Raw genomic sequence first — 24,996 nt, 5'->3', positions numbered from 1 at the left:
AATATGTAATGTCTATTGACACTAGGAAAACTTAATTTAGCCACTGCTTTAAACTTCTGGTTCTACTTATCAGTGATCTCTGATGGCCTCTGGCAGGTTGAGCCATTGTTTTTAACCCCTGACTTCTCTTTCCTGAAGACTGTAAAGCAGGTAAAACAGCTCAGACATGCTTAGCAGGAAAAAAACTAGAAAGTGGTGTGAAGTACATTAGAAACAAGATCCTGACATCTCTGATCATCTGAGAAAAAATATATATATACATTTTACTAATAAAACTGCTTGGTTATAAGCATAAGATGGTGCTTTGGACAGCTTGTGGCATGCATTTATTTACTTGACATCTTTTTTTCATTTTACTCTCTTTTAAAATAGTTTCAGAAAGCTGTAGAACTTTAACTCTGTGCCTCGAAGAATTAGTATTTTTCATCCTGAAGGAAAACTCCCCCTGCCTTAATCTCACTGTAGAATTGATCCATTTCTGGAACAATATGAATGAAATGCAAGCCATCATACAGTAGGGCTTCCCTGGTGGCTCAGTGGTAAAGGATCCACCTACCAGTGCAGGAGAGATGGAGTTCAATCCCTGAGTCAGGAAGATCCCCTGGAGAAGGAAGTGGAAACCACTCCAGTATTCTTGCCTGGGAAATTCCATGGACAGAGGAGCCTGGAAGTCTATAGTACATGGGGTTGCAAAGAATCAGACATGATTTAGCAAATAAACACCACAATGACTACATTAATACATCATGTTAATATCACTATTTTTCATATTAATTTTCATATTATTATTCATATTAATTAATCCATCATATGAGAAGTATTTATTTGTTTTTCTGATATCTTTGAGCTGTTCTAGAAGTTTTAAGAGTTTTTTCTTTTTTTTCCTTTTATTGATGAATATTTTTTATAAAATAGGATATATTTTCCCCTGAAGATGATGCAGGGTTTTATGATTCATGAATGTTTTACAGCCAAATGTGTGTGAATCATAGACTCTATGCAGTTTCATTTATGTTATGGGGATCATTTTGGATATGTTATCTGCAGATTTGCTCTTCTGTCATCAAAGAAGCTTTTTTTTAAACATTAACATGTTAGTATATAGATTGACATTGTAGATTGTATTGAAAGACATTCTATTTAGTAGGTTGTTCTGATTTTGCTAAGTGTGAGGAATAAAAATCATTCATTTTCCTCTATATTTTTACTTCATATAGTAGAAAATACATTGTTTCATCTTTCCTCCTAATATTAATGGATTTCAGATAACTCTTTCACCATTAACATTATCTCAAAAGAAGAGTGTCACAGAAGTTTAAATACACTGAACACTGATATTGATTACCTGATTTCAAGTATAATTTATATTTTATACTGAAGATACATAGATAGTTAGAAGATGGTAAGATATATATTTTAGAGAGAGAGATGTCTCAATGCCAAGCAATCAGCTTTTGCAATAATTAAATATAATTTGTAGTGCAAATTTTTCTCCTTTAAAGCAGATGTTCTGATATGTCTAAGTTTCAAAAAAAAAGTTTGCTGTTCTTGACACTATGGTATGTTTATTATCTAGGGATGATTTTTCATCTCTAGGCATGCAAAGCTGCCAAAAGTGAGGAAAATGTATTTCTTTATGTATTCTGTATTCACAGAATATGTATATGTATCTTCCTCTTCCCAAAGAATAACTTAGCCTCATGTAAATCATCTTACTCTATCCATCAGTAAAATGTGATAGAATTAATATTTCCTTTATTATGTAAAAACTTATTTTGATTTCGATTATACCAGTCTCCTGGGATTTTCCCTCAACTTTCCTGACTGCTGCATCCCAGTCTATTTTAATGGTTCCTCTTCATTTCCCTGACTCTTAAAAGATGGCATGCATGAAGGCTCAAGCCTTTCACTCTTCTTTTTCTATTTATAGACATATCTAAGATGATCTCATGTGTTCTAATGGGTTTAAATTGTTATATGCTCATAAATTCTAACTCATATCTCCAGTTTAGCTCACTGCTCTAAAACTCTAGACACATATCCAACTGTGAGGTCAATATATATATATATACATATATATATATATATATACATATATATATATATATATAGGGTATTAGACAAGCATCTGTCTTAGGCTGAGTTACCAGAGAAGCAGACTTAGAGATAAAGTTTCCCTTGTAAGATGTTTATTAGTAATTGTTTTGTAATCAATTCCTTTGGAAAGGGGAGAAAGAAAGCAGACAAGTTTAGGGAGATTTTGAGCTTCAATGAAGTCCCAATAACTGACCGCCTGCAAAGCTCTAGAACTGAGATAGTCCTTTACATTAAAGTAGGTCTTTTATGTACTTGCGTGAGTAAGTCAGATGCAGTTTGCCTCAAAAAGCAACTTGACCTTGGCAAGGAAGCTTTCTTCAGAAAAGACATTCTTGGAAAATAATACAAAAAAAGACACACATATATGTATATACACTTTTTCTGTTGTTATTGTTTAGTTACTATGTCATGTTCAACTGTTTTGTGACCCCATGAACTGTAGCCCACCAGGCTCCTCTATCCATAGTATTTCCCAGGCAAGAGTACTGGGAGTGGGTTCTCCAGGGGATCTCTCCAGGGATCAAACCCACATCTCCTATATTAGCTGGAAGATTTCTTACCACTGAACCACAAGGGAAATCATATATATATATATATACAGATATATATATGTATTTACATATTTTTTTCATGTGTATGTGTGTGTGTAACAATCATTTTGCTGTCAGCAGAAATTAACACAGCATTGTAAATCACATACACTTTAATTAAAAATAAAGAAAAAAAGGCATTCTCTGAATAGGACCAATAGCTAAAGCCTCTCAGTAGGCAACATTTCCAACATATAGTGGAATATTTTCTTTGAATGGAAAGTTGGGAGGCGTATCATACTGCTATCACAGCATCTCAAAATTAATGCATTCTATACTTAACACCTGGTACTTACTCTCCCTAATTCCAAGGTAATAATTGATCCTCTTTCATTTTTTCCCTTCTTAGTAAACTGCAACCTCAGTTGTCCAAAACCTCAGGTCAAAACCCTTCAAATCATCTCTGACTTTTCTTTTCCATATCCGTCTCTTATTTCCAGTCAATACTAAAATATCTCCAGAGTTTCACTATTTCTTACTACTCTTACTACTTTCTTCCTGATACTAGTCACTAACAACTTCTGCCCAGATTATTGCAGCAGATTTTTTTTGGACTTTGATTTCACTCCTCTTTGGTCTATTACTCATGCAAAAGACAGAGTAATTGTTTGAAAAATTACATAAAATAGCTTCACCTCTTTGTGAACATCCTCCAGTGGATTCCCAGGTCACCCAGAATAAAAGACAATGTCCCTGTGACACCTGCATGACCTGAACTCCTACTTCTCATCATCTCAGCAATTCTAATCTGGCCCATGACCTCCTTGCACACAGCCTGACTCCTGCCTCAGGGTCCATTCACTTAACATTTCTATTGTCTGAAGTTCTCTTATCTCAGACATTCACATTTTTCCCCTTCCTGTATGTTTCTGCTTGCTTCTTCCTTAGCAAAATGGTCTTCCTTGATCTAATTATAGAAAATAAAAATAACTATCTTCCTGCGCTTCATACCAACTTTACCCTGCTTGCTTTTGCCCTATGTGCACTCATTTATTTTGTTACTGTGTCAAATGTTACATTAGGTTCACAATGACAGACTCTATTTTACTCACTACTGTATCCTCAGTAGCTAGAACAGTGCTTGGAATATATACTATGCGATCCATAAAGATCTGTTGAATGCCAGGTGGATCTGATTTCAAGGAAGGCCTGAACCAAGGTTTCAGACAAATGTCATCAGTATTTTTGCCCCTCTTTCTGTTGGTTACCTCTGTATAGACTTTATTTTCAAATAGTCTGTTATTAGGACAAAGAGGTGACAGAAAAATCATTTTATTCTTGATTAAATCTGAAATGAAGACTTGGGGTAGTACAGTCTTAAGATGAATTAAAGGGAAATAAACAAATGGATAGAGTCTTCTGAAAGAAAAGAGGATGACGTGATGAAATGTAGTACATACACATCCCCTAGAAATTCCAAAAATATTAAAACATATTTTTTTAAAAAACTGCTTGCATATATTTAGACAAATTTCAAGAAGATTCATTTTAGCATTTCCTCTAGAGATTTTTTTTTGGGGAGGGAGGTGGTTCCAATAATTTTATGCCTTTACAAATGGTTTACTGCTGTGATTTTCTAAACTAAGATGTGAGTGGTAGAGTAATGCAGAATTAACCAGCCTAAGATCTTAGTAGTGTTGAAACTGAGAAACCCTTACTTAAAGGAATATGGTCACGAGAGCAATAAGGTGGAATATGAGATCTTTATCTTTAATGGAATTTTATGGACAATTGTAAAGCCATTTTGTGGTAGTTATAAAGCCAGGTCTGGTCAAGAGACATTTCAAGTTGACATTTAGTCCCTATTTACAACTGTATTTCTAATCTTTACACTTATTTCTATCATGTCTCTTCTTAAAGCCATGGAGGACTATCTAGATAATAGTCAACTGGTCTCTTTTAATTGAATTTGTGGAAATGGTGAAGACCTATATTTATCAACTTGTTTTTATAGACAACTTTTTAACAATAGTTTAAGGCTATAGTAGAAAGTGATTTTCATTTACTTCATGCCAGAAGACTATTGTATGATCCAAAGAAAAGTTTTCAATTTCTAAACCTGCTTGATAAAGCAGGGTTTTGTTTGTTTGTTTGTTGGCTTCTTATTTTTCCTTTTAATTAACCAGAAGTAACCAATCTGCTCTTTCTAAAAGTTAAATTTAAAAAAAGACTACTTTGAAATCTGGGAATGAATGTGGAATACTGGTTTGGGCAAATATTTGAAAGCTACTGGTATTTTAATAGCAGTAATCAGTACTACCTTTAGTAGCTTGGCAATAAATGATTCACTGTGCTGTTTCTTAAATAAACCTCAGAGTTTGTTGCATGTCTTCTAGAAGGAACAACAGGAGACCCGATTCATGTTGAGAAGTATTGATGGTGATTCTATGCTTAACTACCAGGAACTGGTTGATTTGGAGCTAAGAGAATAATTTATTTTAGGTTAAAAAAAAAAGGAACATTTGCATTAGAATAGTTACCTAAGAAAACTGAAGAATTCAATATCTTTTGTTCTAGTTTTGAATACTTTCTATTTCACATGGATTCACAAAATCCCATAACAGTTTAAAAAAAATAAAGAAAAACAGTTTACATTTTTCTATGTTCTCCACTCACACACCTGCCTCACACATACAAAAGAAGAAGAGAAAAAAAAAGTTTAAAAAAGTTCACATTAAGAAATGTCTTTCAGGGCTTCCCTGGTGACTCAGTGGTAAAGAATCCACCTATCAATGCACAGATTCGATCCCGGATCTGGGAAGATCCCATATGCCACAGAGCATCTAAGACTGTCCACTGCAACTATTGAGCCTGTATGCCACAACTACTGAAGTCCAAGCCCTAGAGCCTGTGCTCCACAACAAGAGAGGCCACCACAAGGAGAAACCCACACACTGCAACTAGAGAGTTGCCCCTGCTTGCTGCAACTAGAGAAAAGTCTATGCAGAAACAAAGACCCAGCACAGTCAAAACATAATTAATTAATTAAAAAAGAAACATCATTCAAAGATAAAGGCAGAATGATTTAACAATAAAAATTAGCTTTGAAACAGCCTTATTCCCTACCACCTATCCAATACAATATAAAAGTAGTTCAGTTTTAATTTTGATAACCAAATAGTTAGACAGACCAGCAAAATTTGATTGCCACTATAATTCCCCTAACTTAAACAGCACGTGCTGGGTGATTTTAAATCAGAGGTCACCTTTGTGAGTAAAAATATGTGATAAAAATAGCAAGTGGAAAAGCCCAAGATGTTTATGCTTCCTTTTTCTTTGTTTTGATTGATTTATATAATTAATATGCATATATTCATAAGTGCAATCATATCTACACATTATATTGGTTTCTTTTTATGCAGCTTTTTTAAAAAAATTTTTTTCTATCTTGGCTTTATTTCTCGGTCTCTGTTTTCTTTACCCCAATTAGCTCTTTGGCACTTCCTCATCATATAACTCATTTTAACTGATCTGTGTCTTGATGTTTTTTTCCATCATATCACGAAAAGAGAAAGTGAAAGTGAAGTCGCTCAGTCGGTCCAACTCTTTGCGACCCCGTGGACTGTAGCCTACCAGGTTCCACCGTCCAAGGGATTTTCCAGGCAAGAATACTGGAGTGGGTTGCCATTTCCTTCTCCAGGAGATCTTCCCGACTCAGGGATTGAACCCCGGTCTCCCTCATTGTAGGCAGATGCTTTACCGTCTGAGCCACCAGGGGCATCATATCATGGTCATATATAATTGAAGCAGAAATGTGTGTATGTGTATGTTTATATATTCACACATAAACTACAGACATGGTACACATATATGTGTTATTTCTGGAAATAGTGAAATGAGCTTTCAACCTTGTTATATTTTGTCTGGTAGAAACTACCGGATTCATTGGTGACTGGATGTAGAAAGAAGACTTAACAATGGATGTTAATATATAGCGTGAGGAACTATTAATAGAAGGGTTGATTTTCCATTAACCAGAATCAAAAGAATGTCCAAGAAGTTTGGTCATGTTAAATTTGAAATGTCTTTGGCATCTAATTAAAGCTATTGAGTAGGCAATTGGGTGTGATTTTAGAGAAAAGATATGGACTACAAATATACATTTGAAGTCTTGAGCTTTTTAAATACCATGTTGAACTTTGAGATTACATGAGGTTCTTAAGGGAGTGAATGTATAAGACATTCAAAGATTAATTTTAAGTTGCTGAGGATAAGAGAACCAAGAATGGAGATCCAGAGGAACATGTGCCTGGGAATTAAGGGGAAAAAGTGTATCAAGAAGTGAGAAATCAGTTGTGTCTAATGCTACTGCCAGATAAAATGAAAAATAAGTAAACAAAACTAAGAAACAAGCAAATCAAGGATTGTGAATTTATTGATAATGAATTTATTTGGTGATGTTGAAAAGAGCATTTTCAGTGCAGTAATTGAGGGAAGGTTAAAGGTATAATTGAAGTGGTTTTAGGGAAATAGTGTGAAAGAGTTAATCGCTCAATCATGTCCAAATCTTTGTGACCCCATGGAACTGTAGCCTGCCAGGCTCCTCTGTCCATGGTTGGATCCCTCCGTTACTGGGCAATAATGCTGGATTGGGTTGCCATTTCCTTCTCTAGGGGATGGTCTTGACCCAGGGATTGATCCCGCATCTCCTGCATTGGCAGGCAGATTCCTTACCACTGAGCCACTAGGGAAACCTGATCAAATAGAACATTTTCAGTAATAGGAGGAAAGATATAGTGTGTGGTTACAAGATGATAAATATGAAACATATATATAAATATATGCATATATATAGTGTACATATATGAAATTAGAAGAATTTGCAGAAAATTTCTTCAATTTTCTCAGTGAAACTATAATCAGGGTCATCAGATGAGAATAAAGATGTGGTAGGATAAGTTGGAGACCTGAGGAGAAAGTATTAATAATCATATAGGAAAGAGGGAGAGTGATTGAAGTAGCTAAATATAGTACAATAGGTGGACAGGGTGAACACTCTTAAGGTATGATCATGCTCAGAGTATCATTCTAGATTAGGGGCATTTTTAAGTTTCAGATATGCTATATTGCATATAATTTGTCATATTATTTAATTTTTTAAAATCAAATAAACTGACTTTTTTACATAAATGAACTTATCTCAAAAAGGAAATTTTTATCAGAATCATAAATGATAAAACTCGACTTAAAAATGTGAAGATTAAGTCATATTGAAATATATTCATTAACACTGTTACTTTGTTAAAGGACCAATAATTTAATCCCAAGAGTGCACATACATTTTTGGAAACACTGCTGTCCTGAACTGAAAGCTTCAGTTCCTGCTCTCAAGCAATTTAATAACATAAATCAGGACTTGTTTGCCTAAACACAAAAGAAAAGACCATCTAAGTCTGTTGATTTTATTTATTTTAAAAACCCTAAGGGCAGGTACTTTGCCTTAATGTCCTGTGAAATGTGTAAAATCATTCTGTGAGCATAAAGTGCACTCTATCAAATGGTATTGAGGGCTGTGTTCATCTTAATATGAACAGGAGTTTAGAGATATGCTTTCTTTTTCAAAATTCCTATTTTCCTGTGTCTAAGCACATTGCTTATTTAGATAAATCTTGTTGGGTTTCTGTTGGTGCTTCTGAAAAATGGGTGACTTGAATTTACATGCAGTGAGTAATCTATTGAGAAGACTAGAAAGAAAAGTTGCTTCGATCTTTAAAGATATTCTTTGTCAAGGAAAAATAAAGAAAAGCTAGCTTTATTTTAGTTCACATGGTGTTAAACGCATATCAGCGAACCTCTGACTGAACTCCGTTACTTGCAAGCTATCCAGGTTGAATAACTTGGGTTGCTTACCTGAGGCCAACAGAACAGGAGCAAGCCGTCCACTTGCTTGCTCTTTCACAAACTCATTAGGCATGTATCTACCTGAGGTCTTCTAACTTGCTTGACTCTATTCCTGGAGGGACCTTCCCCGCATGAATAGTTCTCTCACCTTTTACAAATGTTGCCAAATTTTCACATTTTTTCTGATGGCTTTCCTGAAAACCTCAATGTAAGTGTAAATTTTCACTCTGCCTTCCCATATTTCCTTCCTGAATTATTTTATATTTTTATAGCACTCATATGGATTTGAAAACTGTTTTACATAAATATATGTTAATTATATATATATAATTTTATATATAAATTATGTATTACAATCTTATATATTGCATATGTAAATATGTAATTATATAATATATTGTATATAAGTATCTATACATTGATTATTTTTCTTTTTTCTCTGTCTCCCTCACTATCTGTAAACTGCACAAAGGAGGCATTTTTGTGTGGTTCTTGAAGTTCCAGTGCTGAATACAGTGTAGATGTTCAATAAATATTTGCTGAATTAATAAGTGAATATTGTTAATGTTGGGGCTTACCAGGTGGCGCTAATGGCAAAGAACCCACCTGCAGTGCAGGAGACATAAGAGACATGTGTTAGATCCCTGGGTTGGGACAATCCCCTGGAGGAGGGCATGGCAACCTCCTCCAGTAGTTTTTGCCTAGAGAATCCCGTGGACAGAGGAGCCTAGTGGGTTACAGTCCATGGGATCACAAAGAGTCAGACAAAACCGAAACGAGTTAGCAAGCATATTGTTAATGTTGTCATTAGCTTTGTTTTGAAGTTAGGTGTCTTGCCTAAGAGACAATAGTAGAGTGAGTGCTGAAACCTAGGTTCCTGGCTCCAGAGCCTACCCAAAAACCCTATGATAAATCCAGGGAAGATGACTGCTATCATACTTCTCTTAGATCTTGAATAAAAGACTCATGTTGGAATTGATTGATCAAAAATAAAAGCATAGGAAATGTTTTTGTGCTAAGGCTAATTCCTATCTGTTATATTATGGAAAATATTAACTAATAGTAGAATCTCCTTTTTAAAGATGAAACAGTCACTATTATCTCTAAATAAATAAGAAATATCTTCCAATTAATTATAAAGAAACCTAATTGGAGTGATGAGAGAAAGAGTAATATAATTGAAGTCTTTTGCATTTCCCATTTGCCTATAAGATTAGTGCATGGCTTAAATGAAATAATGCATGCAAATATAAGTTCTGATATTATAGTAAGTAGTCAGTAACTTTTAATGTAAGGATTCACTATTCTATATCATATATAAATTTTTGTTCATCATGTAGAGAAGGCTGGCTGTGTGATGTGATGTGTGTTAGTCATTTAGTCATGTCTGACTCTTTATGACCCTATGGACTGTAGCCCACCAATCTCCTCTGTTCATGGAATTCTCCAGGCAAGAATGTTGAAGTGGGTCCAGGGGGTCTTCCTGACCCAGAGATGGAACTTGGGTCTGCTGCATTGGAGGCAGATTACCTTCTGAGCCACCAGGGAAGTCCAGAGAAGGCTGGTTAGACTCATATATTTAAAAATGTTTTTAGAAATATATGTTAGATCACACACATGTACATTATCAAATCTTAATCCTCCCAGAATAATTGTTTCTGCTGATTTTTTGAATTATTATTCATTATTTCTCCACTTTGATGTTGGTACATAGATACCAACACCATGGTAGTTTAACATGGTAAACTACATGATACTTTAAAAAATGTTAACAGAAGTAATGGATATATTTCACAATTCAAATCCAGATACCACCACTCCCCCTTGTTTAGTTGACCAAGAATTTATGAATCCTCCCTAATTACTATTCTGTTTGCCACAGATCCTGAAACAATAGCAAAGGATTGGCTAAGAGGATAAGGAGAAGAAAACAATCAAATAAGGATTTTCTTATAAATCCTGGGTTTTCAAAGTTTCCAATAAAGGCACAACCTCACATATGAATGAAATAGGCAAATAACTGGCTCATAGTCAAACAAAACTGAAGAAATATTCCACAGTACCTCAGGGATTGAAAGTAATTAATTTGGCTGAAAAAAACACTGAGAATTCTGTAGGAATTCCTCTGTTACTTTAGTAACTTAACAAAATAATGGCTTATATAAATAAAGTAACACAACACTCACAGTGTTCTAATCTGATGAAAATAATATTAAATATTAGAGTAGATCTGATACATTAGAAGCAAGGTTTAACATTCATCTGGATTTAAAATTGTTTGCACAAAGTTATCTTACTTCAGAATCTGTTTGTTCTGGCTTTTATGAAAATACAATATAATAAATTTTATCTCAAAGACAATAACAACCACATGCCAAAAACAAAGAGACATTGATAAATCTGTAACAATATGATAGGTAAAAATGACTGACTGAAAGAGGAAAAACAACAGAAAACATTTAGTGTGAACTTTTTAGTGCTAAAATATATCTCCAGATACAGCTTAATTCTGTGTTTCTTGAGGAAGTATCATTTGTAATTCCATTTTATCTTTCTCACTAATATGTATCTGGGAAAGAACCAAAAACAAAGGGGACATATCAATCATATGCTGTCAATTCAATTGACTGTGTGTATGTGTTTATTTTCTTTCTTAGCCTTTACACTTGCACTTGCATTATAATTAATTTAATGAATTTTAAAATTTTAGATTTAGATTTAACTGGAATATTTCAAAGATATTATCATAAGTAGCTTGTTTCTTTGTATTTTGCTATTTTATTATATTCCATTTTGTGTGTGTCTATGAGTGTGTGTATGTAATAATGCATAATAATGCAATAACCTTATTAAAAAATAAACTAGAATCTTGACCTGGGAAAAATGATCACATTGTCTGCTTAATTAAAATGGGCTATGGTGAAGGTACAAGGAAGAAGACAGAAGTACTAGTCAGATGATTATTACTTAAATCCATGAGGGAGGTGGTATTTGGAGTTCAGAGAGCCAGATACTGCAGATATTTTAAATATAGACCCAGTGGGATTTGCCGATGGGTTACATTAGGGATTAAGAATGTTCAGTTAAGGTCAAGCGGTAGAAAGTTGTAGTTACTATTTACTGAGATAATGAAGACTGAAAACAGCAGTGGGAGAGTAGCAAAGAGATCAGGATTGGGGATTTTAACATTCTAAATTGGCAGTGTCTATAGTTCATGTCCAGTGGGTTCTCAAAGCAAGAATACTGAAGTGGTTTGCCATTCCCTTCTCCAAGGGGCCACGTTTTGTCAGAACTCTCCACCATAACCTGTCCATGTTGGGTGACTCTACACAGCATGGCTCGTAGTTTCATTGAGTTAGACAAAGCTGTGGTCCATGTGATCAGATCGGGTAGTTTTCTGTGATTGTGGTTTTCAGTCTGCCCTCTGATGGAGAAGGATAAGAGGCTTATGGAAGCTTCCTGATGGGAGAGACTGACTGAGGGGGAAACTGGGTCTTGTTCCGATGGGTGGGGCCATGCTCAGTAAATCTTCAATACAATTTTCTGTTGATGAGTGGGGCTGTGTCCCCTCCCTGTTATTTGACCTGAGAGCAAACTATGGTGGAGGTAATGAAGATAATGGCGACCTCCTTCAAAAGGTCCCAGCAACACACTGCTACACTCAGTGCCCCGAACCTGCAGCAGGCCACTGCCAACCCACGCCCCTGCCAGAGACTCCTGGACACTCACAGGCAAGTCCGGGACAGTCTCTTGTGGGGTCACTGCTCCTTTCTCCTGGGTCCTGGTGTGCACAAGGTTCCAAGAGTCTGTATGCCCTCCAAGAGTCTATTTTCCCAATCCTGTGTAAGTTCTGGCGACTCTATGGTGGGGTTAATGCTGACCTCCTCCAAGAGGGCTTATGCCATACCCAGGTCTACTGCACCCAGAGCCCCTGCCCCTGTGACAGTCTACTGCTGACCCATACCTCCTCAGGAGATACTCAAACACAGTTCTGTCTCAGTCTCTGTGGGTGCTGGTGTGCACAGGGCATGTGTGAGCATCTCTGGCGGGTATCAGGTTTGATTCTAAACACAATTTTGTCCCTCATACTGTCTTGCTGGGGCTTCTCCTTTTCCCCCCGGGCATGGGGTATCTCTTCACAGTCCTTCCAGCGCCACTCCAGTACCTACCATCTACTTCTGCTTTATTGACTATGCCAAACCCTTTGACTATGTGGATCACAACAAACTGAGGAAAATTCTTCAAGAGATGGGAATACCAGACCACCTGACCTGCCTCCTGAGAAATGTGTATGTAGGTCAGGAAGCAACAGTTAGAACTGGACATGGAACAACAGCCTGGTTCCAAATCAGGAAAGGAGCACATCAAGAGTATATTGTCACTGTGCTTATTCAACTTATATGCAGAGGACATCATGAGGAATGCTGGACTAGATGAAGCACAAGATGGAATAAAGATTGCCGGGAGAAATATCAATAACCTCAGAAATGCAGATGACACCATCCTTATGGCAGAAAGTGAAGAGGAACTAAAGAGCCTCTTGATGAAAGTGAAAGAGGAGAGTAAAAATGTTGGCTTAAAGCTTAATGTTCAGAAAACAAAGATTATGGCATCTGGTCCCATCACTTCATGGCAAATAGATGCAGAAACAGTGGAAACAGTGACAGACTATTTTAGGGGGCTCCAAAATCACTGCAGATAGTGACCTACAGCCTGAAATTAAAAGATGCTTGCTCCTTGGAAGAAAAGTTATGACCAACCTTGACAGCATATTAAAGCCAGAGACATTACTTTGCCAACAAAGGTCCATCTAGTCAAAGCTATGGTTTTTCCAGTAGTCATGTATGGATGTGAAAGTTGGATTCCAAAGAAAGTTGAGCACTGAAGAATTGATGCCTCTGAACTGTGGTGTTGGAGAAGACTCTTGAGAGTCCCTTGGACTTCAAGGAGATCCGACCAGTCCATCCTGAAGGAAATCAGTCCTGAATATTCATTTGGAAGGACTGATGCTGAAGCTGAAACTAAAATATTTTGGCCACCTGATGCGAAGAGCTGACTCATTTGAAAAGACCCTGATGCTGGGAAAGATTGAAGGTGAGAGGAGAAGGGGATGATAGAGGATGAGATGGTTGGATGGCATCACCGACTCAATGGACATGAGTTAGAGTAAACTCTGGTAGTTGGCTATGGACAGTGAGGCCTGGCGTGCTGCAGTCCATGGAGTCACAAAGAGTCAGACACGACTGAACAACTGAACTGAACTGAACTGATAGTTCATCTATTGGGATCCAAACAGGGTACTGGAAATAGGTCTAAAATTCAGAAGACAGGACTGGTTTAGAGATATGAGAGTCTTCTGCATAGAGATAGTTTTAAAGCTCTACAGTTGGATGAAGTGACTAAGTGAGGTCCAAGAACAAACCTGTGGAGCATCCAATGTAAGCATCTCTTATAGATGAGGAAAAACCAGTCAAAGAAAATAGGTAGTAGCTGATAAGATAGAATTAAAAGCAGGAGAATATGAAGTTATGAAAGTCATGCAAAGGAAGTGTTCTATCAAGGTGACATTTTTAACTAATTCTACAAAGCTCTGAGCCACCATCTGAGCCACCATATGGTGGCTGTCTGCAGTGTGGGAGACCTGGGGTTTGATCCCTGGGTTGGGAAGATCCCCTGGAGAAGGAAATGGCAGCCTACTCCAGTACTCTTGTCTGGAAAATCCCATGGACAAGCCATGGGGCTCCACGGAGGAGCCATGGGGTCACTAAAAGTCGGACATGACTGAGTGGCTTCACTTTCTTTCTTTCTACAAAACTTTGTCCACAAAGCACTGCGTTCAGTAAATACTAGAGACATGGTTCTATCCCTGGGTCAGGAAGATCCCCTGGAGGAGGAAATGACAACCCACACCATTATTCTTGCCTGGAAAATCCAATGAACAGAGGAGCCTGGCAGGCTACAGTCCATGGGGTCACAAAGAGTTCAACACAACTGAGCTACTGACACACACATACACACACATTATTATTCAGTTGTCCTTGGACTCTGGAATTTGTGTGGTCCCGGAGGTTTCTGGCCACCCATCTGTTGTGATAGCTGATAGGGCTGTCCCATGACCAGGGCCTTGAAATCCATGTCCAAGCCACCTGATCTACCTGCAGAAACAGTGCTCCCTGTTGGTCTAGTAATGGGATTTCATACTCAACCTCTCATGGCTGGGATAGTTGTTGTCCAGTCTTTGAAAGGACCCCATACAACCCCACTTTCTTAGATCCTGCCAACTCCAGAGAAGTGCCTACCAGTCAGAGAGGTTGGGATCTCTGCCAACCAACTAACATAAATAAATAGTAGTTCCCCTCCTCTTGGGGTCATACTTAGGCAGATCCCTCTTATATTCCTTTTATAGCATCCTGATTTCTTTATTCACCCCTCTTCCATAAGGGAATGTAATGGATCATTGAAAAGGAAATTATTGGATATTTTAGATGGCAAACTCCCAGAATCTAGTGCCACAATATAGAATGTATATCTTTATTTTGGGTAAGAGAAACTCAGAACTCAAAGGCAGAAGCTGTAGATTTTGTTTTCTATGACTTAAGAAGGGGGGAAAAAAGGTTACTATTTACTGAAACAATGTGCCAGAGGTTAGTCTATGTGTTTTAACACAGATTATTTCACTTAACCCTCTCAACATCTATTAACTTTTGTCTAGTTTTCACTTTACAAATGAAGAAATTGAGAAATGATCATACAATTAGTAACTGGAGCCCAATTTTTAATTTCAGGCTCTCTGGCTCCAGTTTCAGAAGTCTTAACCATAAAGTTTTATAGACAATATATTTTGAGCAGAAAAAGAGGAAAAAAAAGTGCATTAAATTATTTTGACAATGTGTGGAGTCTAACACATTTCTTTGAATTATTCATATAAAATTAAATAAACTCTATGAAAATCATTACTATATTTCCCCCACTGATAAGATTATGTATACATTCAGGGCATATTATTCTTATTCACTGTTGCAGCTTTCAGATGAAAAAGAATGACAGAAATGCCGGGATCTGGTATTTACATGCAGTCATTAGCACATATTTTAATCTTTATTCTATAAAGTATCATGGATCTTCTGTGCTATTAGTTTCAAGTTTCTAGTATCTGTATTATACTGTACTGAATAGAAGCCATATCAATTACTTGATAATTAAATTTATGTTTTCTCTCTGAAGGCGACTGATCGAGAGGGAGACCCAATAACATATGCCATTGAGAATGGAGATCCACAGCGAGTTTTCAATCTTTCAGAAACGTAAGCTAATCATTTCTAAATATTTACTTTTTTAATTTTTAAAGTGTTAAACAATATACTGGTAGCAAGAGAACAGACTTTTAATCAAAGACTTTCAGCTGTCTGTAGTTTTTTTTTTACTTTTTTTCCTACATATATTAGTGAGAACTGGGGATGAGGGGGGGTGGATAATTCTGAATCCAGATCATGCCCAGGAGACTATTTATTTATTTTAAATGCTTGTACTAGGTAGAATCCACTGAAGTGGAAACATTTCATTTGCAGTTATAACCTGGGATTAATTAGATTCCTTTAAAGTTGTCAGATACTACAAAAAGTAACTTGGCACTAAATTGTTCATTCAAAGGGAATTTGTAAGACAAAGTATAATTCAGATGCATTTAAGGTGTCACCAAAGTCTATCCTTCAATTTTTGAGTAACAGGTATATTCTAGAAAAGCTAAGATAAAAATATTTCATGTCCATTCTAAGCCTCTTTTAGGTCTGTGTTCATGTCATTCTACTTCCCTCTCTGAACATATCAGAGGTAATTTCAGCCATAACCATTGAGGAAACTGACAGCAGGCATTAAAGAAGGCATTGAAGTCAGCTTTGTTTCTCTTCTGCGATAGCAAAGTGGCCGTTCTGCTGTCACATGCGGCTGGTTGTCAAAGAGATGCTCTTGTTATCTCTCTGATGTTTTCTCTGTGGTCCTGAGTGATTTTACTCCCTGAAAGGGATGGAAATCTAAATGTAGCTGATGAGTATAAAGTGAAAAATTTGGCAAATTAGTCAAACTCTGCTTCAGTCTCAGGAGCACGTGGTGCACAATGACGTTATCAAGAGAACTGTGGATGGTCACTTGATCTTTTAAGAAACACCTGAAATTTTGCATTGAAAAGGATGGCCCAGCCATGAATTTGTATGCCTGCAAACAGTATTTCCCAGAGTTTTAGATTTCACAGATGACTAAGCTTCCATTTAAAAAATGGAAAGACAGATATTTTGAATTTTCCCTGATAGGTACATACAAATCATAAATTAGTTATAATTTGCAATCATCCTTAAAGAAAGAAAACTGTGTAAAAGAGACATTTTGACAGTAATTGAGACTGCATGGTACTGGCATAAGAATATGTCTGGATAACAAGGATAAGCTTAAGAGTCCAAAAATAATCCCTAATATTTATAGTCCATTGATTTCCAAAAGAAAGGGCCAAGACAATCCAATTAGAAAAGAATAATCTTTTCAATAAATAAAGTTGGGACAGCGCACAAAGGAATGAAGTTGGACCTTTACCTCACACAATTTGTAGAAATTAACTCAAAGTGAATCATAGACCTAAATAAAAAAGGTTAAACTATGTAATGTAGAAGAAAATACAGAAGTAAATTATAGTTTAGATTAGGCAATGCTTTTTTATATATGATGCTAAAAGCAAAAGTGATTAATGAGAAAACCAATAAGTTGCACTTATCAAAATTTGAAGAAAAAAAAAATGATTCAAATGGCATGATCATGAATTTGAAAGACAGCCCCTCAGAATGAAAGAAAATATTTTAGATACGTATGTGACAAGGGACATATATGGAATATGTAAAGAACTATATCTCAAAAATAAACAGATTAATAACCTAAATAAAAATGAACAAGAATTTAAATAGACATTTATCCAAAGATATGTATATAGTCAATAAGCACATGAAATATGCTCATAATCACTAGTCACTAGGGGAACGCAAATTAGAATCTTGAAATACCACTTCACATCCACTCAGAATGGCTATAATGACAAACAAAGGAAATAGCATATATGGGTGAGGATGTAGAAATATCAAAATTCTCATATATTTCTGGTGGGAATGTAATATGTACATTCTGTAAAACTATTTCTCATTTTCTCTAAAAGTTAAACCTAGAGTTACCATATAACTCAGCAATTCCATTTGTGTCTATTCAAGACAAATGAAAACACATGTCCACTTAAAAAGTTGTACAAAAAATATTTATAACAGATTTATTTAAAATGGCAAAATGTGGAAAACAACCCAAATGTTTGTCTATAGATGAAATAATTTAGCAAAATGTGTATTCATGTGGTGGAATATTATTCATCAGTAAAGAGAATTAAATACTGAAACATGCATGAACCTTGAAAATAAGATACTGAATGAAAGAAACATAAAAGAACACATTTTGTATGATTCCATTTGTATTAAATGTCCAAAATAGGCAAATCTATAGAGACAAAAAGTAGACTACACATTTCCTGAGGCTGGGAGATGGCAGAGAATAGGGAGTGGATACTAATGGATACAGTGGTGAAAATATTAGAAAATTAATTCTGGTGATACTTAAACTACTAAATTTATTGAATTTACACTTCAAATGGGTGAATTCAATGATATGTGAATTATATGTTAATAAAGGTGATACAAATAAGAAAATAATGAAACTTTCACCACTATTCTCTGTTAAGGATTTCCATTCCTGTGTTTATCTGTTTTTCTCTGGATGATGAAGGATTTTACAACTGCTGGATGTGAAATCTAATGAGCTACCAGTTTTGTCAAAGACACTCTCACTCATGCTGCTCCCCTAGCAAGTGGTTCTCTTCTACTTTCTCATTTATGATTTTGAAGCCAAACAGACAAAAACCTAACTGAGAATCAGAGGTTCTTTAAGGTGTGAAAGATACCAATGCAGCATCCTCTTTGTCTGAATTGAGCTAATCAGACAGAAATATCCTTGAATGCAAACTGCTTCCAGACAGCTAGAATAGGTCAGGTCTCTGTGATGATTGCATGGTCTCTTTCAGTGATCATTCTTGATTCAGGGTCTGTACACTGAGCACATTGCCTTTTATCTTATGGTGATTTTATTTCAGCCAACACATTGCTCTTGTTCCCACTGATATGTATAGGCTGGTCTAGAACCTTAGCAATATATTTCAACACATTTGAAATAGAAGAAAATTGATACTTTAATTCCTGCTTCCTTCGATACTTCTGGGATACTTGTGCAAATTTGCATCACCACTTCTGTGTTCGTTTTAAGGAGTTGAGTAATTCGGGTGCTCTCTCCAAAAATAATAGAAAACAATTGATGTTCTCTCTTATCAGATGCTTCAATTCATCTAAGTAGTGATCTTGGTTACATTTTCCTTCTTAAAACAAAAAAAATACATGCTTATTGTTTATATTAAACATTATATTATTTTATTCCATAATACCAGAGTTAGCAATAATCATCATTATGATATCATTACTTTACCTTTTCTCCATTGAAATAAAAATATACCAAAACATTTTCATAATTTTTAAAAAACGTTAGTAGTAATGAATAAATCATTTAGATGCTAGTATGGATTGACTAAGTGTTGAATTGTTATATGCGCTTTATTTAGATTAGTGGATTAGTCATATGGCCAGGGAAAAAACTTCTTCTTTACAGAAAAATACTTCTTCCTTAAAGAGAACAATCATCCATTATGCAGATCACTTAGCACCATGTATTAAATGGTTAGATCTTTATGGTTCTCTAGCATAATATATTAATAACTTTATGTCTGTTCTAATAGTTGTATATTATTCATCAAATATTTGTTCAGTAAGCATTCACTATTAAGTAAACATTTAAGCCAGATGTAGAGAAACTTCCTTTGTAACTATTATGACCAATATATAAGTTATTTATTAAAGGAGATTGAGGAATTCTTATTGATTATCATCATTGTAGCATAAGGCATGTGATGTAACACTTAAAGGCTAAGTGTTAAACAGAAGAACCCAGAGTTATTTCTGCCCCTTGTTAGAATTTTCTTTGAAGATTTTAGATCTTCACCGGCATTTTTATTTCTTTCTTTGTGACTAATTAATTTTGACACTAAATTTAAAGCTTGATTATGTTTTTCATGTCAGTTTAAACTACACTGAAGATTAATATATAAAAAATATGATATGCATTTTTTTCTGTCAGCTGTACTCTCAAAATACATACTCAGTAATCCTTTTCACACTACTAGTTCATGTCTCCATCATCTTCTCCCTAAACTACTACCAGTATCTAACTCTTTCTATTGGTCTGTGTTTGTTAATCACTAATTGCTGCTTAACATGGAATGCCATATTGAACTAGAAACAATCACACATTTTGAAGTACATTCTAACCTCTCTATCATTTTAAGGCCTGAAAAAATGATGCCCATATCTGCATGATAAGTCTGTGAAAGACAGACACTTGTAAGTGTAAATAATATCAATCACAACTAGTGGAATATATTGAAAAAGATTAAAGGAAGAATAGAACACAAAGCATGAAACCTGTGAGACAATCTCTTTCAATGCGTAATTATGCTGCTGCAGTAGTTCCTAATAAATGATGCATTTGGAGAAAATGAACACTTAAATAGCAGGTTGGTTTGTTTGGCAGTAGATACCCTCTACTATTTTTAATCTACATTGTTTAAATAACTTTTGAACACTATTTTTATGGTTTGGCAAACCAATTCATTGTCTAAAAGAGCTTGGTTTTCTCAAACACAGTATATTTTAGCACTATAGCCTTAGTGTTTGGTGAGGGGATTCTGTGCAACATAGTTAATATAATTGAGGTTAAATTCACATAGTATATAATTAGCTATTTTAAAGTAAAAAATTCAGTGGCATTTAGTAGACTCACAATGTTCTACAACTATCAGTTCTGTCTAATTCCATAACATGGTCAGCATCCCAAAAGGAAGCACAAACCCATTAAGCAGTTTCTCCCTACTTGCCCTTCTCCTCAGCCACCGGCAATCACCTAATTATGTTCAACTTCTGTGGATTTATTTATTTTGGATATTTCCTACAAGCAGAATGACACAATAGGTGACGTTTTGTGTCTTACTTTTTTCACTAGGCCTAAGGATTTCAGAGTTCTTCCATGTTGAAGTGTATCTCTGTACTTCATTCCTTTTTATAACTGCATAATATTCTGTTACCTGTACACACAGCAATTTGTTTATCCGTCCATACATTGATGGAAATTTGGACTGCTTTTCTGTTTTGGCTATTGTTGATACTGTATATATGTGTGTGTGTGTGTGTGTGTGTGTGTGTGTATGTACTTTGCAATACTAAGCACTTTTTTTCAGTTCTTTTGAATATATACCCAGAATTATAACTTCTGGGTCATAATATTGTATTCACTTTTTGAGGAACTGTCAAACTGTTTTCCATAGTGACTGACCTTTTTACATTCCCACCAGCAATGTAGAAGGGTTTCGATGCCTCCGTGTTTTCATCAACACGTTATTTTCCTCACCTGTTTTATTAATTATAGTCATCATAGTGAATGTGAAGTAGTATTTCATTGTAATTTTGATTTGTTATTTCCCTGATGACTAATGATGTTGAGCATGTTTTCATGTGCTTATCTGCCATTTGTGTATCTTCTTTGGGGAAATATCTATTCAAATCCTTTGCCTATTTTTTAATTGAATTTGTTTGTTTCTTTTGTTTTTGAGTTGTACCAAGTCCTTTATGTATTTGGAGAACCGACTCTTATCAGATATATGATTTGTAAATATTTTCTCCTATTTTGTAGGATTTTTTCACTTTATTGATATTGTAGTTTCATACACAAAAAATTAATTTTGAGGAAATCCAATATATATTTTTTCCTCTTGCTGTTCATGCTTTTGTTACCATATTTAAGATTCCATTGTCAAACTCCAAATCATGAAGATTTATCTCTATGTTTTTCTCTAAGAGTTTTATGGTTTCAGTACTTACACATGGATTGTTGATCCATTTTGAGTTTTTTTAATATGGTTTTTTTTAAATACATTCTTTTGCATGTAGATCTCCTGTTGTCCCAACAACCATTTGTTGAAGAGGCTTTTCTTTCACCATTGAAAGATCTTAGAATTCTTTTGAAAATCAGTTAGTCACAGACATATAGGTTCATTGACAGACTCTCAATTCTATTCACCAGTATACTTAGTCATTTTTGAGTGCCCTAAATTTCCAAGAAAGTCTCTACTTAGTTTTCCCTTCCAGGCTTTTGGTTTTCCACTTTATGCTTCAAACACAATCTGTTGCCTTAGGTGACTGCAGATTGCTCCCTGACATACTGTTTTCCAGGAATACCCACTGCTTTTTCACCTTGAGTGAATTCGGTTTTTTAGACAAAACAAAGACAAAGCTATGTTATTCCTTCAGGCAGCCTTTGAGACCAGCTGGAATAGACAAACCCAATATTTGTGAATAAGGGTAGTTTTGCTGCCTCAGACACAGGACTAGAGTATCACACTGGGGATGTTGATCACCATACTCTAAGTCAGGAAGAGATGGGGCAAGGATAAGAAAAAGGAACAAATCTTTATTATCAGCAATTTTTAAAGTCGCCTTTTTCTTAAATCTACCTCCATTTGCGCGCTGTCAACCTTTGACTATTTTCCAGAGTCTTATCAAAGTTGCTTCATTTTTTGACACTTCTTTGGAGAGATCACCTCTTCAAGCTGTCTGGGTCACCCCTTTTACTGAACTCAGTACTGTGCAATAGATTTTAAATTATGTAAAATTCAATTAGCACTATTATTGATGTTTTACCAGGAGGGAGTCTCACATATTTTTAGTATGTTACTGATAGGATTTGCGCCATTCCTAAATGCAGCCTAATGTATTGTGCCCTATAGCTTCCATCCAGCAGATAGCAGAGTCCTCCTATCCAGTTATTTCTGGAATTTCTTGAAAGGATGCTTGTGTGGACTCATAAGCTAGTCTTTCAGCTATAAACACCAAAAGACAATTACCTATTCTTTCTCTGTTTTCCCATCTTGCAAGTATCCTGTATATTACACTGTAACACAAGGCACATATTATCTTAAGCAAAGAACTATTTCCATAATAATCATGAGACCATGAAAAATAAGCTATTTAGGTATAATATGGCTCTAAATTCTTATAAAATATAAATTTCTAGTGATTTTCTAATTTAATATACAAGGAATGATATAGTCTTGAACTTTGAGGAGGAAAATGGAAAACAATAACTCAATTTTTTTCTTCCTTTCATTGTACTGTGGATAAGTTTTCAGGTTTTCTATTTCTTAAGTTAACTTGTGAATAAGTCTCAGAAGTAATAAATGTCTTACTTTTCTCTTTGAATGTCATTTTAGAATGAGATTATTCAAACCATTTACAGTGTGGGAAGTTGATCCAAACCTGATTGTTATGAACTAATCTGGGAATTGGTTTTCAGTTATTTAACAAAACATTTTAAAATGCACCAGAAGCAAAGTCAATTTTTTATAGTCATACCATATGTTTAAAACTTTTCTTTTAGTCCATATCAATAACAACAATAAAACAAATAGAATAACTGCAACTCTGATCTTGATTCCTTGGCATTGACTTTCTGTACTCAACTAGCATATGTGGTGTGAATTGTTTAAATTCCACTGTAGGGGCAAAAGCACTTGCATTAAATGAAAGCTTTTTATCTATCAGAAATAATGTGCTTTTATACTTGATAAATATTTTAATGTTTTGTTAAATCAATGTAACCTCTCCTCAAAGTAGATGCTTATTAGACCTTAATTAAAATGTCATACACAATATTAGACTGGAATATCTAAGACATAAATGTAGAATTTGTTCTAAAGAACATTATAAGTGACAAACTGTTATAAAACAAATTACTTGGAAGGATAAAATCTTAAATATTTCAAAGTATGTATTCTAAACAGTGAAAAGGTTGATTTAAAAATACTCTAAGTATGAGAATTTTCCCAAAGGCTGCTCATGTCCCATTATACATAATGCTTAAGAAATGTTTAAATCGCAAGAGAATAACAAAATGGTTAAATTGTTAGTATATCAACAAAAGCATTTTTTTTAAAGCATTTGTTTTTATAAAATATGAGAGGATGAATGCTGATAAAATTATATTGTCTTGAAAAAAATGTAAATATGAAACCTAAGTGCTCCTTTGAAAGCAATTATAATGTATTTAAATATGGTTATAATAGAAAATAAAAAAGAAATATTAAAAAATAACCACAATATCTGTGAAATTTTTGATAATTCCACTGTGTATTTTCCAATTTTCTACAATAAACCTCAGTCATATTGAAATTTGCAAAAAAAAAAAAAAAAGGAAAAATAAATTTTAATCTCTAAGTTTTATCAAAGATGAAATGTAGATGTTTGCATTTCCATAGTGGTCACATATATGACAATGAATGGGAATGGTGAGCTATTGCTAGATTAAAGAAACCACTTCTTTACTCATAGGATTTTGGAACAACTAAAGATTAATGGACTCTTTTACCCTGGAAATAATCACAGACAAGATAGATATTTTTCTTCCTGGGATGAATTAGGCAATATTCTGCTCCCCCTTCCCCCCCCCACCTTAGAGGCTATAGAATTAACCCAGTTACCTCATTTAGTTTGGCAATTTTTCATTATTGCTAAGAAGCTCAACAGCTTTAAAAGCCTTTTTCAATTTTCAGCATGAATCCTAGAAACAAACGTCTTAAATACTCAAGCTATGTTTGTGGAAGGGGGATAAAAAGAAACTATCAAGGTTAGCTCACAATAGTAGGAAGACTCCCAGTGATGTAATATCTTTCTGTGCCTCATCTGTTTGTTTGTTTTCTCTGTCACTAGTACTGGAATTCTAACCTTAGGGAAAGCCCTGGACAGGGAAAGCACTGACCGCTACATTCTGATCATCACTGCTTCTGACGGCAGGCCAGATGGGGTGAGTACTCCCTTGGGGAAAGGGTTTTAAAAATAGTACTAAAGAAATTGAGAAAAACTCTGAAATGATTTGTTACAACCATTAATTCGTGAATTAATCTTTTTTTCACTTGGAAAAGCTACTTAGAATTACTTGAAGTGTCTTTCCTCTTGAATGAGCTCTTTTAATCGATGAAACTATACTCTGAACTTGTTATGGAGCTGAAACTTTTGACTTGATAGAATAATAGACACTTGGGATTAGCTTTCTTACCCAATTAATGGGGAAAGTGAAATCTAACTTAGTGTAAGAAGTATTTCATTGTGTCCATCACCAGCTTAGCCTGGCAGGTCTGGCAGTTGGACCATGTAGGAATCAAATTCCTTGGTGTCACTTTTTTGAGGGCAGGGGACAGTGGATGGAAGGTCATTTGTGTATAAATATGGTGAAGCAC

At 35.1% G+C, this 24,996-nt stretch overlaps 1 protein-coding gene across 1 annotated transcript in view; it reads left to right on the top strand.

Moving 5' to 3' along the window:
• The window catches only part of PCDH15 (protocadherin related 15), a 1,286,954-nt gene that overhangs the window by 990,198 nt on the left and 271,760 nt on the right, over window positions 1-24,996 (top strand). The window contains exons 18-19 of the mRNA XM_043476181.1: window positions 15,753-15,832; window positions 24,470-24,563. Coding sequence (XP_043332116.1) covers window positions 15,753-15,832; window positions 24,470-24,563 — 174 coding nt within the window. The remainder of the gene's footprint in view (window positions 1-15,752; window positions 15,833-24,469; window positions 24,564-24,996) is intronic.

The sequence above is a fragment of the Cervus canadensis genome, chromosome 8 (assembly GCF_019320065.1).
Source record: "Cervus canadensis isolate Bull #8, Minnesota chromosome 8, ASM1932006v1, whole genome shotgun sequence".
Lineage (NCBI taxonomy): Eukaryota > Metazoa > Chordata > Mammalia > Artiodactyla > Cervidae > Cervus > Cervus canadensis.
This window is presented reverse-complemented; position numbering and strand designations above follow the sequence as displayed.